We start from the raw sequence: 17022 nt of genomic DNA, 5'->3' as shown, positions 1-17022 counted from the left end.
GGGTAGGCTGGGGGGCACTGGGGGGTAGGCTGGGGACTGGGGGTAGGCTGGGGGGGATGGGTAGGCTGGGGGCACTGGGGTAGGCTGGGGTAACTGGCAAGTAGGCTGGGGGCACTGGGGGTAGGCTGGGGGCACTGGGAGTAGGCTTGGGGGCACTGGAGGCTGGGGGGGCACTGCTGGGGCACTGGGGGTAGGCTGGGGGGCACTGGGAGTAGGCTGGGGCAGCTGGGGGTAGGCTGGGGGGCACTGGGGTAGGCTGGGGGCACTGGGGGTAGGCTGGGGGGCATGGCAGTAGGGCTGGGGCACTGGGAGTAGGCTGGGGGCACTGGGGTAGGCTGGGGGCACTGGGGGTAGGCTGTGGGGGCACTGGGGTAGGCTGGGGGCACTGGGGTAGGCTGGGGGCACTGGGAGTAGGTTGAGGGCACTGGAAGTAGGTTGAGGGCACTGGAAGTAGGTTGTGAGGGCACTGGGAGTAGGCTGGGCACTGGGGGTAGGCTGGGGGGCACTGGGAGTAGCACTGGGAATAGATTGGGGGCACTGGGAGTATAGTTTATTCAGGAGCATTGGGAGTAGGTTGAGGGCACTGGGAGTAGGCTGGGGCACTGGGGGTAGGCTGGGGGCACTGGGAGTAGCACTGGGAAGAGATTGGGGGCACTGGGAGTATAGTTTATCAGGAGCATTGGGAGTAGATTGGGGGCACTGGGGGTAGGCTGGGGGCACTGGGGGTAGCACTGGGAGTAGGTTTGGGGGGCACTGGGGGTAGGCTGGGGGCACTGGGAGTAGCACTGGGAGTAGATTGGGGGCACTGGGAGTATAGTTTATCAGGACCATTGGGAGTAGATTGGGGGGCACTGGGGGGGCACTGGGGGTAGCACTGGGAGTAGATCGGGGGGCACTGGGAGTAGATCGGGGGCACTGGGAGTAGATTGGGGGGCACTGGGAGTAGATCGGGGGGCACTGGGAGTAGATTGGGGGCACTGGGAGTAGATCGGGGGGCACTGGGAGTAGATTGGGGCACTGGGGGTAATTTGGGGGGCACTGGGAGTAGATCGGGGGGCACTGGGAGTAGATTGGGGGCACTGGGGGTAATTGGGGGGCACTGGGAGTAGATCGGGGGGCACTGGGAGTAGATTGGGGGCACTGGGGGTAGCACTGGGAGTAGATCAGGGGCACACGTGACCATATAAAGTTGCCCCACCCATTCACTCGGTCTCCTTATTGCCCCCAGGCACCCTGGCCGGCCAATGATTCTTCAATTACCAGCTGCGTGAACAAGGCAAAGAGCAACAAGGTGAGTCGTCCCCCCCCCCCCCCCCCGTAGGTCCCACTTTAGCTAAACTACATTTCCCAGCAGCCTCCACTGTCCCATGTTGAAAGTACAGACAACCAACCCCCCCCCCCCCCCCCCCAGTTGCCTCATCGACTGGAGATTCCCCAGGAGACACTTCTGCCTCTCGGCTCCGTCCCAATCAGAATATCCAGTTAACTGGGCAGTAGGGCAGTAGGGCAAGATGGAGACAGTAGGGCAAGATGGAGACAGTAGGGCAAGATGGGGACAGTAGGGCAAGATGGAGACAGTAGGGCAAGATGGAGACAGTAGGGCAAGATGGAGACAGTAGGACAAGATGGGGACAGTAGGACAAGATGGGGACAGTAGGGCAAGATGGAGACAGTAAGGGCAAGATGGGGACAGTAGGGCAAGATGGAGACAGTAGGGCAAGATGGAGACAGTAGGACAAGATGGGGACAGTAGGACAAGATGGAAGACAGTAGGGGCAAGATGGAGACAGTAGGCAAGATGGAGACAGTAGGGCAAGATGGGGACAGTAGGGCAAGATGGAGACAGTAGGGCAAGATGGAGACAGTAGGGCAAGATGGAGACAGTAGGGCAAGATGGAGACAGTAGGGCAAGATGGAGACAGTAGGGCAAGATGGGGACAGTAGGCAAGATGGAGACAGTAGGGAAGATGGAGACAGTAGGGGCAAATGAGACAGTAGGACAAGATGGGACAGTAGGACAAGAATGGGGACAGTAGGGCAAGATGGAGACAGTAGGGCAAGATGGAGACAGTAGGGCAAGATGGAGACAGTAGGACAAGATGGGGACAGTAGGACAAGATGGGGACAGTAGGGCAAGATGGAGACAGTAGGGCAAGATGGGGACAGTAGGGCAAGATGGAGACAGTAGGGCAAGATGGAGACAGTAGGGCAAGATGGGGACAGTAGGGCAAGATGGAGACAGTAGGGCAAGATGGAGACAGTAGGACAAGAATGGGGACAGTAGGACAAGATGGAGACAGTAGGGCAAGATGGAGACAGTAGGGGCAAGATGGAGACAGTAGGGCAAGATGGGGACAGTAGGGCAAGATGGAGACAGTAGGGGCAAGATGGAGACAGTAGGGCAAGATGGAGACAGTAGGGCAAGATGGAGACCAGTAGGGGCAAGATGGAGACAGTAGGGCAAGATGGGGACAGTAGGGCAAGATGGAGACAGTAGGGCAAGATGGAGACAGTAGGACAAGATGGGGACAGTAGGACAAGATGGGGACAGTAGGGCAGATGGAGACAGTAGGGCCAAGATGGGGACAGTAGGGGCAAGATGGAGACAGTAGGGGCAGATGGAGACAGTAGGGCAAGATGGAGACAGTAGGGCAAGATGGAGACCAGTAGGGCAAGATGGAGACCAGTAGGGCAAGATGGAGACAGTAGGACAAGATGGGGACAGTAGGACAAGATGGAGACAGTAGGGCAAGTTGGAGACAGTAGGGCAAGATGGAGACAGTATGGCAAGATGGGGACAGTGGGACAAGATGGGGACAGTAGAACAAGATGGAGACAGTAGGGCAAGATGGGGACAGTAGGGCAAGATGGGGACAGTAGGGCAAGATGGAGACAGTAGGGCAAGATGGGGACAGTAGGGCAAGATGGAGACAGTAGGGCAAGAGGGAGACAGTAGGGCAAGATGGAGACAGTAGGACAAGATGGAGACAGTAGGGCAAGATGGAGACAGTAGGGACAAGATGGGGACAGTAGGACAAGATGGAGACAGTAGGGCAAGATGGAGACAGTAGGGGCAGAAGGAGACAGTAGGGGCAGAAGGAGACAGTAGGGGCAGAAGGAGACACTAACCCACTATGAGAGAGGTGCCCGGGGTGTATAATGGAGCCCCAGACCCCCCCCTACAGACACTATTTAGTTCAATATTGGGCAAGTAGATGATAAAAGCCCACATGACAGTTCTGCCCCGCGGGGTAACTCTCCTGCTAATTTGCCCCCCGCAGACGGAGTGCTTTAACTTCATCCGGATCCTGGCCCCAGTGAATGGCAGCCACCTGTATACCTGTGGGACCTACGCCTTTAACCCTACCTGCACCTACATTGTGAGTACCCCCCCATGTGCCGTGAGCGCCAGCGAGGGAGGGGTTAACAAGCCCCCAATGTGCCGTTAGCTGCCAGCGAGGGAGGGGTTAACAAGCCCCCATGTGCCGTAAGCGCCAGCGAGGGAGGGGTTAACAAGCCCCCATGTGCCGTAAGCGCCAGCGAGGGAGGGGTTAACAAGCCCCCCAATGTGCCGTGAGCGTCAGCGAGGGAGGGGTTAACAAGCCCCCCAATGTGCCGTTAGCTGCCAGCGAGGAAGGGGTTAACAAGCCCCCCAATGTGCCGTTAGCTGCCAGCGAGGAAGGGGTTAACAAGCCCCCCAATGTGCCATTAGCTGTCAGCGAGGGGTTAACAAGCTTTCACATTTATCCTTGGAGCTTTAGCCTTGGCTAATTGCCTGCACTAATTAGATGTGAGTCAGGGGCTTATAGGGGAAGGGGGCGGGGCTCCTGTCTCCTGGGGCTTCTGAAGACCCCCCAATCCACTGGACTAGACCAAGGGACTTTTGGTTCCCAGTCCTGTCTATCGGAACTGACACTGCCCCAGAAAGCTTGCAATCTAATAGTATATTCCTACCCAACAGAGTTACAGTTCATTGCTGTGATAGGAGCCCCATAGAGCTTAGTTTAGTGGTATCCCAAGGAGCTTACACTCTAGTGGTATAATGGGAGGCCCTGCCCCAAGGAGCTTACACTCTAGTGATATAATGGGAGGCCCTGCCCCAAGGAGCTTACACTCTAGTGATATAATGGGAGGCTCTGCCCCAAGGAGCTTACACTCTAGTGGTATAATGGGAGACCCTGTCCCAAGGAGCTTACACTCTAGTGGTATAATGGGAGACCCTGTCCCAAGGAGCTTACACTCTAGTGGTATAATGGGAGACCCTGCCCCAAGGAGCTTACACTCTAGTGGTATAATGGGAGGCCCTGTCCCAAGGAGCTTACACTCTAGTGGTATAATGGGAGGCCCTGCCCCAAGGAGCTTACACTCTAGTGGTATAATGGGAGACCCTGCCCCAAGGAGCTTACACTCTAGTGGTATAATGGGAGGCCCTGCCCCAAGGAGCTTACACTCTAGTGGTATAATGGGAGGCCCTGTCCCAAGGAGCTTACACTCTAGTGGTATAATGGGAGACCCTGCCCCAAGGAGCTTACACTCTAGTGGTATAATGGGAGACCCTGCCCCAAGGAGCTTACACTCTAGTGGTATAATGGGAGGCCCTGCCCCAAGGAGCTTACACTCTAGTGGTATAATGGGAGGCCCTGCCCCAAGGAGCTTACAATCTAGTGGTATAATGGGAGGCCCTGCCCCAAGGAGCTTACACTCTAGTGGTATCCCATGGAGCTTACAGTCTAGTTGTGGGTTTGGTTTATGACCCAGTGACATAAAGATGGAGTCTGACTCTTCTGCTCAATGTCTCCCCCCCCAGGAGTTGGACCATTTCTCAATGCCCAAGAACCCCAATGGAACGATTATCACAATGGATGGAAGAGGCCAGTCACCCTTTGACCCCCAACATAATTACACGTCTATCACCATAGGTAAGGAGGCTACACACTGCCCCCTAGGGGCTATATGGTGACTTGTGACTTTAATAGGTAATATATACACCAATATAGTCTGGGGGGGTCAGAACTTCTTTTGTATTTTTTCTTATTGTTTTTGAGAGATTAATTTAAGGGAGCAGCAGTTGCACCTAGAAGTGGGGGAGATAGAAGGGGTTTTAGGGATGATGAACAGGGCAAGATGGGCACAGTAGGGCAAGATGGAGACAGTAGGGCAAGATGGAGACAGTAGGGCAAGATGGAGACAGTAGGACAAGATGGAGACAGTAGGGCAAGATGGGGACAGTAGGGCAAGATGGGGACAGTAGGGCAAGATGGGGACAGTAGGACAAGATGGAGACAGTAGGGCAAGATGGAGACAGTAGGACAAGATGGAGACAGTAGGGCAAGATGGAGACAGTAGGGCAAGATGGAGACAGTAGGGCAAGATGGAAACAGTAGGGCAAGATGGAGACAGTAGGGCAAGATGGAGACAGTAGGACAAGATGGAGACAGTAGGGCAAGATGGAGACAGTAGGGCAAGATGGAGACAGTAGGGCAAGATGGAGACAGTAGGGCAAGATGGGGACAGTAGGCCAAGATGGAGACAGTAGGGCAAGATGGAGACAGTAGGGCAAGATGGAGACAGTAGGGCAAGATGGAGACAGTAGGGCAAGATGGAGACAGTAGGGCAAGATGGCGGTGAGTGTAAATGATAACAGGGAGAGAGGGATCGTTAGTTCTTGTGATTATGGAATCTCTCCTGCGCAGATGGGGAACTCTACACGGGAACCATGAATAATTTTCGAGGGAACGAGCCCGTTATTTTCCGGAACCTGGGCACAAAAGTAAGCCTTAGGACAGAAGGCTCTCACGGTTGGCTGAATGGTGAGTTGGGCATTTTTTTGTTTCCAGTGGATATTATCACTAGCACCTTCCTAGGGCGTGTGTGTGTGGGGGGGGGGGGGTTGGCAGGTATGTTCCCCTCCCTGCGATCCCCGGGGCTGGGGTGCGGTGGCTGGCCAACCCCTTTCACCCTTTAGCCCAAATAAACCCAAATGCAGTAGATCATGGAGGTGTCCTGCCACCTAGTGGCCCGATGCAGAATTGATTCATGAATATAAAAAATATGAAATTGTATAAATGTGCTTTAAAGGTACCGGCCCAGGGTCGGACTGGAGGGTGCAGGGACCCACTGTAGCTAGGGGAGGGAGATCCAGTCCGACCCAGTCCGACCCAGTACCGTTACACCTTGCCCCTTGCGTCACTGACCCCCTTTCTCTCCCTCCCTTGCACCCTGCAGCGGACGCCGTGTTTGTGGGGTCGTTCAACCCTCAGGGTTCCTCTCCAGACAGCAAGGTCTATTTCTTCTTCGACGAGACCACCCGGGAATATGACTTCTTTGAGAAGATGACGGTGGCGCGGGTTGCCAGGGTGTGCAAGGTTAGCAACAGCCCTACAGCCTGGGTTTGTGCCATAGGGAGAGGCCGAATATCTGATTGGTTGGCAAATACAGGGTTGTTTGTAAAACCCCTCGGTGGGGGTTGGAATTACTCTCTGTATTTACTGACTGTTCCAGTGAGGGGCAGTGTTGCCCAAGGTGTGCCCTTCTGCGGTTGCTAATGGACCATTCCAGGCCATACCAAAGGCTGCCTGGGGGGGTTTAGGGTGGGTAGATTTTTGGATGTGGTTTGGCGGGTCACCCGTAAGGGTGGCAGCCATATTTTTTTCTAGCCTTGCCCACTTCTGATGATGTCACTTCCAGTTTGCAGCAACAGCACTTCCTGTTTAATTGTGATCAATGGGTCCTGCGCCGGACTCAGGACTCTACCATAGGGTCATACGTTTAAGAGACCCAAATCGGTATAAATAGGCCCCCGGAAGCCCATTGGCTCGTCGGTTCACGTCTGACCCCCGTTTTTCTCTGCAGAACGACGTGGGGGGAGAGAAGGTTCTCCAGAAAAGATGGACGACGTTCCTGAAAGCCCAACTGACCTGCTCTCTGCAGAATCACTTTCCTTTCAACATTCTGCATCACGTGGCCCTACAGAACCAGCCCGACCCAAACAACAGCATCTTCTTCGGGGTCTTCCGCACCCAGTGGTGAGTTGTGGGAGGGGCAAGGCTGGGTGGGAGGGGCTGGGAAACACAGAGTGGGTGAAGGGTTGTGACCCAAGGGCACGGCTGTAAGGATTGAAGGATAAGGCCCACTAAGCCACTGACCCTGGGAATTAGCGAGGGGTTAAAGCGCTGACCCATAATGAGCAGGCAGGGGCGGAGCCAGTAACAGGTCAGAAGAGCAGAGAGGCCAGTAAGGTAATCCCGGGGATCAGAGAGGAGCCGACAGGGGAATTACACTGGCAGGGTACTAACAGTGAGGCTGAATGATGGGGCAGCCGGTGGTACAGCCAGAGGTGGCAGTGAGCCAGCCACAGAGGTGGCAGTGGGGCAGCCAGAGAGGTGGCGGTGGGGCAGCCAGAGAGGTGGCAGTGGGGCAGCCAGAGGTGGGAGGTGGCAGTGGGGCAGCCAAAGGTGGGACGTGGCAGTGGGGCAGCCAGAGGTGGGAGGTGGGAGGTGGCAGCCAGAGGTGGGAGGTGGCAGTGGGGCAGCCAGAGGTGGGAGGTGGCAGTGGGGCAGCCAGAGGTGGGAGGTGGCAGTGGGGCAGCCAGAGGTGGGAGGTGGCAGTGGGGCAGCCAGAGGTGGGAGGTGGCAGTGGGGCAGCCAGAGGTGGGAGGTGGCAGTGGGGCAGCCAGAGGTGGGAGGTGGCAGTGGGGGCAGCCAGAGGTGGGAGGTGGCAGTGGGGCAGCCAGAGGTGGGAGGTGGCAGTGGGGCAGCCAGAGGTGGGAGGTGGCAGTGGGGCAGCCAGAGGTGGGAGGTGGCAGTGGGGCAGCCAGAGGTTGGAGGTGGCAGTGGGGCAGCTGAATGAATGCCTCTGGATGAGCCGAATTATATATATAAATATATAGACGCACACAGAACCAGGCCAGTTAACCAGTTCCCAATACACAGACCCCCGGTACCTGCTAATGGCCCATCAGTAGCCAATCAGTAGCCGAGCCCAGCGCTCCCGGGGGAGGGAATACAATAAGCAGCAGTAAGTGGCCGATATACTGATGCGCGTCCGGCTCTGCACTTAGCGGGACCCTAATGAGCGAGGGGAGGATCCGCCGGTGCAATTACTCGCCATTCATCCCCTGCCGGCCCATTAGGCGCCTAGTGACTGGCGCAGGGAGTTGATGTTCAACAACATCTCAAGCTCCCGGGGAACCTGAGCCCCAGAGCCTTATGGACTGGAATGAATGGAGCGGCTTTTCCCTAGGGCTTTGGGGAATATAATGATACATTATACCCCCTTGTAGTATCCCTACCCCCCTATAGAAACATAACCCTGTGTGTCTGTGTGTGGGGCAGGCAGCTGGGGGGCCGGAGGAGCTCGGCCGTCTGTTTGTACAAACTCAATGACATCGAGAAAGTCTTCAACGGGGCCTTCAAGGAGCAGAACAAGGAATCGTCAAAATGGAACCGGTATATGGGCGTCGTGTCCGACCCGCGTCCCGGCAGTGTAAGTACCACCGGCACGTGTACTGTCTCCTACGGCAACTGGGCCTGACTGACTGACTGACACGTACTGTCTCCTACGGCAACTGGGCCTGACTGACTGACTGACACGTACTGTCTCCTACGGCAACTGGGCCTGACTGACTGACTGACTGACACGTACTGTCTCCTACGGCAACTGGGCCTGACTGACTGACTGACACGTACTGTCTCCTACGGCAACTGGGCCTGACTGACTGACTGACTGACACGTACTGTCTCCTACAGCAACTGGGCCTGACTGACTGACTGACTGACACGTACTGTCTCCTACGGCAACTGGGCCTGACTGACTGACTGACTGACACGTACTGTCTCCTACGGCAACTGGGCCTGACTGACTGACTGACTGACACGTACTGTCTCCTACGGCAACTGGGCCTGACTGACTGACTGACACGTACTGTCTCCTACAGCAACTGGGCCTGACTGACTGACTGACACGTACTGTCTCCTACAGCAACTGGGCCTGACTGACTGACTGACACGTACTGTCTCCTACGGCAACTGGGCCTGACTGACTGACTGACACGTACTGTCTCCTACGGCAACTGGGCCTGACTGACTGACTGACACGTACTGTCTCCTACGGCAACTGGGCCTGACTGACTGACTGACACGTACTGTCTCCTACGGCAACTGGGCCTGGACTGACTGACACGTACTGTCTCCTACGGCAACTGGGCCTGACTGACTGAGCTGACACGTACTGTCTCCTACGGCAACTGGGCCTGACTGACTGACTGACACGTACTGTCTCCTACGGCCAACTGGGCCTGACTGACTGACTGACACGTACTGTCTCCTACGGCAACTGGGCCTGGACTGACTGACACGTACTGTCTCCTACGGCAACTGGGCCTCCTGACTGACTGACACGTACTGTCTCCTACGGCAACTGGGCCTGACTGACTGACTGACACGTACTGTCTCCTACGGCAACTGGGCCTGACTGACTGACTGAACGTACTGTCTCCTACGGCAACTGGGCCTGACTGACTGACTGACACGTACTGTCTCCTACGGCAACTGGGCCTGACTGACTGGACACGTACTGTCTCCTACGGCAAACTGGGCCTGACTGACTGACTGAACGTACTGTCTCCTACGGCAACTGGGCCTGACTGACTGACAACGTACTGTCCTCCTACGGCAACTGGGCCTGACTGACTGACACGTACTGTCTCCTACGGCAACTGGGCCTGACTGACTGACTGACACGTACTGTCTCCTACGGCAACTGGGCCTGACTGACTGACACGTACTGTCTCCTACGGCAACTGGGCCTGACTGACTGACACGTACTGTCTCCTACGGCAACTGGGCCTGACTGACTGACACGTACTGTCTCCTACGGCAACTGGCCTGACTGACTGACTGACACGTACTGTCTCCTACGGCAACTGGGCCCTGACTGACTGACTGACACGTACTGTCTCCTACGGCAACTGGGCCTGACTGACTGACTGACACGTACTGTCTCCTACGGCAACTGGGCCTGACTGACTGACACGTACTGTCTCCTACGGCAACTGGGCCTGACTGACTGACACGTACTGTCTCCTACGGCAACTGGGCCTGACTGACTGACACGTACTGTCTCCTACGGCAACTGGGCCTGACTGACTGACACGTACTGTCTCCTACGGCAACTGGGCCTGACTGACTGACACGTACTGTCTCCTACGGCAAACTGGGCCTGACTGACTGACACGTACTGTCTCCTACGGCAACTGGGCCTGACTGACACGTACTGTCTCCTACGGCAACTGGGCCTGACTGACACGTACTGTCTCCTACGGCAACTGGGCCTGACTGACTGACACGTACTGTCTCCTACGGCAACTGGGCCTGACTGACTGACACGTACTGTCTCCTACGGCAACTGGGCCTGACTGACTGACACGTACTGTCTCCTACGGCAACTGGGCCTGACTGAACTGACACGTACTGTCTCCTACGGCAACTGGGCCTGACTGACTGACTGACACGTACTGTCTCCTATGGCAACTGGGCCTGACTGACTGACACGTACTGTCTCCTACGGCAACTGGGCCTGACTGACTGACACGTACTGTCTCCTACGGCAACTGGGCCTTACTGACTGACTGACACGTACTGTCTCCTATGGCAACTGGGCCTGACTGACTGACACGTACTGTCTCCTACGGCAACTGGGCCTGACTGACTGACACGTACTGTCTCCTACGGCAACTGGGCCTTACTGACTGACTGACACGTACTGTCTCCTATGGCAACTGGGCCTGACTGACTGACTGACACGTACTGTCTCCTACGGCAACTGGGCCTGACTGACTGACTGACACGTACTGTCTCCTACGGCAACTGGGCCTGACTGACTGACTGACACGTACTGTCTCCTATGGCAACTGGGCCTGACTGACTGACACGTACTGTCTCCTACGGCAACTGGGCTTGACTGACTGACACGTACTGTCTCCTACGGCAACTGGGCCTGACTGACTGACTGACACGTACTGTCTCCTACGGCAACTGGGCCTGACTGACTGACTGACACGTACTGTCTCCTATGGCAACTGGGCCTGACTGACTGACACGTACTGTCTCCTACGGCAACTGGGCCTGACTGACTGACTGACACGTACTGTCTCCTACGGCAACTGGGCCTGACTGACTGACTGACTGCCCTCTTTTCACCCCCCCCCCCAGTGCTCAGGGGGCAAATTCTCAGACACAGACCTGAACTTCATGAAGGAACATTTCCTGATGGACGAGGTGGTGTCGCCCGGTGCCGGCCGGCCTGTGCTGGTCAAACAGAACGTCCAATACACCAGGATCGCCCTCGACTCTGTCCAATCGGTGTCCGGTCTCAACTATACCGTCATGTTCCTGGGCACAGGTAGGGCCCGTGGCCCCTTAGTTCTAATGGCCGTGCCCGATATTCGCCCATAGGGGGGGCTAACCCTGCACCCCAATCTTGTTCCCCTCAGATAAAGGATTCCTGCACAAAGCGGTGCTCATGGGTAATGGCTCGGAGTCGCACATCATCGAGGAGATAGAGCTACTGACCCCCGAGGAGCCGGTGGAGAACATTCTCCTGGCAGCCAATGAGGTGAGAGTTGGTCTCTCGGGGGGTTTCTGGGTAAATGATTGACTGGTATGGGTGTTCAGTAATGGCATGAATATGGTACTGTGTGTAACTGAGTTGCTAGCCAAGGGAAAATGATCCCTGTCCCGCAGAGCTTGCACTCTAACGTCTCACTGTATATAGGGTGTCCTGTACATCGGGTACTCAGCTGGGGTGCTCAGGGTGCCACTGGCCAACTGCACCGTGTATCAGAGCTGCTTCGACTGCATCTTGGCCCGAGATCCTTACTGTGCGTGGGATGGGGCGAGCCAGAGGTGCCGCAGTGTTCGCTCCGAGCAGGACAAAGGGTAAGTAACCCCCATGCAGTTGGTTAGTTACCCCTAACCTGCCCGCGTCCAACCCCACCCACCAATGCTCCTCTGTTACCACCCGTCCGGTTTTGACCCGTGTTTTCTAGATTGACACATCGATTGGCCAATCACAGATTACCGTGCCAATGCCCCTCCTCCTTGGGCATTAAACAGATGTCCAGTTGCCTCATATCTGGTTGCCGGTACTGACCAATTAGCAACCGGCAGCTTGGATCCTCCCACCTTGGGCACATAGGAGGGGCTAAAGAAGGGGACGCCCCATTATGTCGTTGATTGACAGCCGGGGGGAAAACTGACGTTCCTTCTTTCTCTGTAGGAAATCCTGGCTCCAGGACATCGAGAGGGGGAACCCCAATACCACCTGCTTCAGTATAGGCACACCCCGAGTTATGCGCCCCCCCAGCGCCTCAGTCAAAGGTGAGAACCAGAACCTCATTTGGGCCCAACCCCAGGGTGGGACTGAACCAGCGGGGCACTGAGAAAAAACCTGGTGGGCCCCGCCCCTATCCCCTCCCCCAATGCACTGAAGGTGCACTCTGGGGAGGGGCCAGGCAGGTGGTGGTGGCCCCCCAGTCTGACCCTGCTCAACCCTATGAGACTATGGGGCTCAGTTATCAACACTGGGCAAATTTACCCATGGGCAGTAACCCATAGCAACCAACCAGTGATTGGCTTTTTTTCAGCCAGCTGCAATAAATGCAACAATCTGATTGGTCGCCATGGGTTACTGCCCTTAGCCAGCTGCAATAAATGCAACAATTTCATTGGTCGCCATGGGTTCCTGCCCTTAGCCAGCTGCAATAAATGCAACAATTTGATTGGCCGCCATGGGTTCCTGCCCTCAGCCAGCTGCAATAAATGCAACAATTTCATTGGTCGCCATGGGTTACTGCGCTTAGCCAGCTGCAATAAATGCAATAATTTGATTGGTTGCCATGGGTTCCTGCCCTCAGCCAGCTGCAATAAATGCAACAATTTCATTGGTCGCCATGGGTTCCTGCCCTTAGCCAGCTGCAATAAATGCAACAATTTGATTGGCCGCCATGGGTTACTGCCCTTAGCCAGCTGCAATAAATGCAACAATTTCATTGGTCGCCATGGGTTACTGCGCTTAGCCAGCTGCAATAAATGCAATAATTTGATTGGTTGCCATGGGTTCCTGCCCTCAGCCAGCTGCAATAAATGCAACAATTTCATTGGTCGCCATGGGTTCCTGCCCTTAGCCAGCTGCAATAAATGCAACAATTTGATTGGCCGCCATGGGTTACTGCCCACAGCCAGCTGCAATAAATGCAACAATCTGATTGGTCGCCATGGGTTACTGCCCTTAGCCAGCTGCAATAACTGCAACAGTTTGATTGGTTGCCATGGGTTACTGCCCTTAGCCAGCTGCAATAACTGCAACAGTTTGATTGGTTGCCATGGGTTACTGCCCTTAGCCAGCTGCAATAACTGCAACAGTTTGATTGGTTGCCATGGGTTACTGCCCACAGCCAGCTGTAATAAATGCAACAATTTGATTGGTCGCCATGGGTTACTGCCCACAGCCAGCTGTAATAAATGCAACAATTTGATTGGTCGCCATGGGTTACTGCCCACAGCCAGCTGTTATAAATGCAACAATTTGATTGGTCGCCATGGGTTTCTGCCCACAGCCAGCTGCAATAAATGCAACAATTTGATTGGTCGCCATGGGTTACTGCCCACAGCCAGCTGCGATAAATGCTAAATTTGATTGGTCGCCATGGGTTACTGCCCACAGCCAGCTGCAATAAATAACAGTTTGATTGGTTGCCATGGGTTACTGCCCACAGCCAGCTGTAATAAATGCAACAATTTGATTGGTCGCCGTGGGTTACTGCCCACAGCCAGCTGTAATAAATGCAACAATTTGATTGGTCACCGTGGGTTACTGCCCACAGCCAGCTGCAATAAATGCAACAATTTGATTGGTTGCCATGGGTTACTGCCCTCAGGCAGTGTTGGTAAATGAGCCCCTATGTGCCTAAATTGCAGTATTGTAACTATTGGTTATTTACTTTTGGGGTCCCCAGAGGAGAATTACAGCAGCTGCTATAACACCATCCTGGAGCTGAGGTGCCCCCACCGCTCGGCCCTGGCCACTTACAGCTGGAAGACCCCGGACTTGGCGGCCCCCGAGATGCAGATGGTGACGGCGGAGGACGCGCAGGTGATTATCGTGCGGGAGGATACGGAGGGGCTGTACGAGTGTTGGGCCACGGAGAGCAGCTACAGGTACCAGGTGGCCCATTACTGGGTCCGGCCCGTCAGCTGCCCGGGGAGCGTGGCCCCCAACACCGCCGAGCGGGATTATTACAAGCAGTTTGTGGTGGTCACGGTGCTCCTGGTGCTGACGCTGCTCGGCTGCCTGGGCCTCGGCCTCTATTCTGTCAGGGACAAGCTAAGAGCCAGGAGTAAAATCCAGGGGTGCAGCACCCCAGAAACCATCAAGCTGTCCGACTCCAAAGAGAAGAAGCCGCTGAACGGCCTGTGCGACGGGGACGGGGCCAAACCCTGCTGCGTGCCCCTGGGCCGATCCACCGGCAAAATGGACCTGGAGAATAACAGCGTTGCCATTTCCTAATAGCCCCCCCTTGGGGTTTGGGGGTCACATCGCACTGCCACTGGCATTATAGGGGGGGCTCTGCCATCTCCCGTCTAATCCCAGATGCCCCCCCCGAGGGCTAAAGGACCAAGGCATGCTGGGAGCAACGGCAAAACTCTCTCTCTTTGTGATTTCATTAATGTGAATTCAGCACCCACAACTTTTTTAGGGATCATGGGGTGCCCGCCCCTCCGTGGGGTTTTTAATTGGGTGTTGGTGCCACAACAGACGGACCGTTCCAGAGGGATGAACTTTTCATTGTTGTTCCCTTCATCGAGATCCGACTCAGTACTGAAAGTAGCTAAGCACTGTTAACCATTGGCTCGGCGTGACCAATATGGCCGCCACTCACTTTGGAGCTCTCGAGGCTGCAGATTGGATCACGGATGGACCGGCGCTGATTGTTACACACACACGTGTTCCTTTTGCATCCGACAAGCTGTGTTTTGTACTTAGTGTGAGCATGTGTGTCCTATTGTGTGTCTGTACCGGCGGGTGTTTGTTTTACGGGGGTCACACACACCCCTCTAGCATGGACTCTCCCGGCGGTGTTTGTGTGCTGCGTTCTGTTACCTGTGGATGGACCTTTGTGTTTCTAATGTGGAGCCGTCGGGCGGTGGGTCTTCTGCCCGGAACCATTTCAGTATTAAACCTGTGATTTGCTCTTTTTTTAATTTATGAGAGTAAATTGGCTTTTTAAAAGTTGCCTTGTAATTGATTTCATGTATCCTGGTCCCCAAGTTGGGATTGGTTACACTGGGGAAGGGGCAGTTATGGGGGGGTCACTATATATAAATATATAAGGGGGGGACAGTAATGAAATAGAGAAAGTACAGGGAAGAGCGACTAAGCTGATAAAGGGAATGGGCTCAGTTATGGGGAAAGGCTGGCCCAGTTGGGATTGGTTACACTGGGGAAGGGGCAGTTAAGGGGGGGGGTCACTATATATAAATATATAAGGGGGGGCAGTAATGAAATAGAGAAAGTACAGGGAAGAGCGACTAAGCTGATAAAGGGAATGGGCTCAGTTATGGGGAAAGGCTGGCCCAGTTGGGATTGGTTACACTGGGGAAGGGGCAGTTAAGGGGGGGGGTCACTATATATAAATATATAAGGGGGGGCAGTAATGAAATAGAGAAAGTACAGGGAAGAGCGACTAAGCTGATAAAGGGAATGGGCTCAGTTATGGGGAAAGGCTGGCCCAGTTGGGATTGGTTACACTGGGGGGGGGGGGGGCAGTTAAGGGGGGGTCACTATATATAAATATATAAGGGGGGGCAGTAATGAAATAGAGAAAGTACAGGGAAGAGCGACTAAGCTGATAAAGGGAATGGGCTCAGTTTTGGGGAAAGGCTGGCCCAGTTGGGATTGGTTACACTGGGGAAGGGGCAGTTAAGGGGGGGGTCACTATATATAAATATATAAGGGGGGGCAGTAATGAAATAGAGAAAGTACAGGGAAGAGCGACTAAGCTGATAAAGGGAATGGGCTCAGTTATGGGGAAAGGCTGGCCCAGTTGGGATTGGTTACACTGGGGAAGGGGCAGTTAAGGGGGGGGTCACTATATATAAATATATAAGGGGGGGCAGTAATGAAATAGAGAAAGTACAGGGAAGAGCGACTAAGCTGATAAAGGGAATGGGCTCAGTTATGGGGAAAGGCTGGCCCAGTTGGGATTGGTTACACTGGGGGGGGGGGGCAGTTAAGGGGGGGTCACTATATATAAATATATAAGGGGGGGCAGTAATGAAATAGAGAAAGTACAGGGAAGAGCGACTAAGCTGATAAAGGGAATGGGCTCAGTTATGGGGAAAGGCTGGCCCAGTTGGGATTGGTTACACTGGGGGGGGGGGCAGTTAAGGGGGGGGGGTCACTATATATAAATATATAAGGGGGGGGGCAGTAATGAAATAGAGAAAGTACAGGGAAGAGCGACTAAGCTGATAAAGGGAATGGGCTCAGTTATGGGGAAAGGCTGGCCCAGTTGGGATTGGTTACACTGGGGGGGGGGGGCAGTTAAGGGGGGGTCACTATATATAAATATATAAGGGGGGGCAGTAATGAAATAGAAAAAGTACAGGGAAGAGTGACTAAGCTTACTCCCATTATGTATAAGGTTATACATAGCCTGTGTATATACTGCCACCTACTGGCCACATTGTGAAACACTCTACATTAAATCACAACACAAATATTTACAATTGCTCCACTGTGGCATGCTGGGAAAATATTACATTTCTCAAGGGGAAAAAAAACATTATTTTGCGTTTAGTTCAGTGAGTGAGACATGACTTCTACATTCATGAGATCCTGTCTGTGTAATACAGTGAGCAGATCTGCATATATTTACAGCCATAAAGCAGGGCAGGACTGCTGCTTACAATGGGGGGATCAGATAGGATCTGTGCCACTGTGACAGAATGCTCTGTTATACAG

The 17022-nt window shown here is 54.5% G+C and overlaps 1 protein-coding gene across 5 annotated transcripts in view; it reads left to right on the top strand.

The window, feature by feature from the left end:
• The window catches only part of sema4a (sema domain, immunoglobulin domain (Ig), transmembrane domain (TM) and short cytoplasmic domain, (semaphorin) 4A), a 57581-nt gene extending 42290 nt beyond the window's left edge, over positions 1–15291 (top strand). For 4 of the 5 annotated variants that reach the window (XM_031906890.1, XM_031906888.1, XM_031906889.1 and 1 more), the window contains 12 exons: positions 1229–1291; positions 3282–3380; positions 4808–4919; positions 5694–5810; positions 6226–6365; positions 6853–7025; positions 8334–8484; positions 11211–11400; positions 11492–11613; positions 11773–11936; positions 12277–12377; positions 14015–15291. In XM_031906890.1, the coding sequence (XP_031762750.1) occupies positions 1229–1291; positions 3282–3380; positions 4808–4919; positions 5694–5810; positions 6226–6365; positions 6853–7025; positions 8334–8484; positions 11211–11400; positions 11492–11613; positions 11773–11936; positions 12277–12377; positions 14015–14565 (1983 nt within the window). In that variant the 3' untranslated portion in view covers positions 14566–15291. 5 annotated transcript variants of the gene reach the window in all.
• Positions 15292–17022: the final 1731 nt, after the last annotated feature.

This window comes from Xenopus tropicalis, chromosome 8 (assembly GCF_000004195.4).
Source record: "Xenopus tropicalis strain Nigerian chromosome 8, UCB_Xtro_10.0, whole genome shotgun sequence".
Classification (NCBI taxonomy): domain Eukaryota; kingdom Metazoa; phylum Chordata; class Amphibia; order Anura; family Pipidae; genus Xenopus; species Xenopus tropicalis.
Note: the sequence above shows the minus strand (reverse complement) of the source record. Positions and strands in the feature narration are given on the sequence as shown.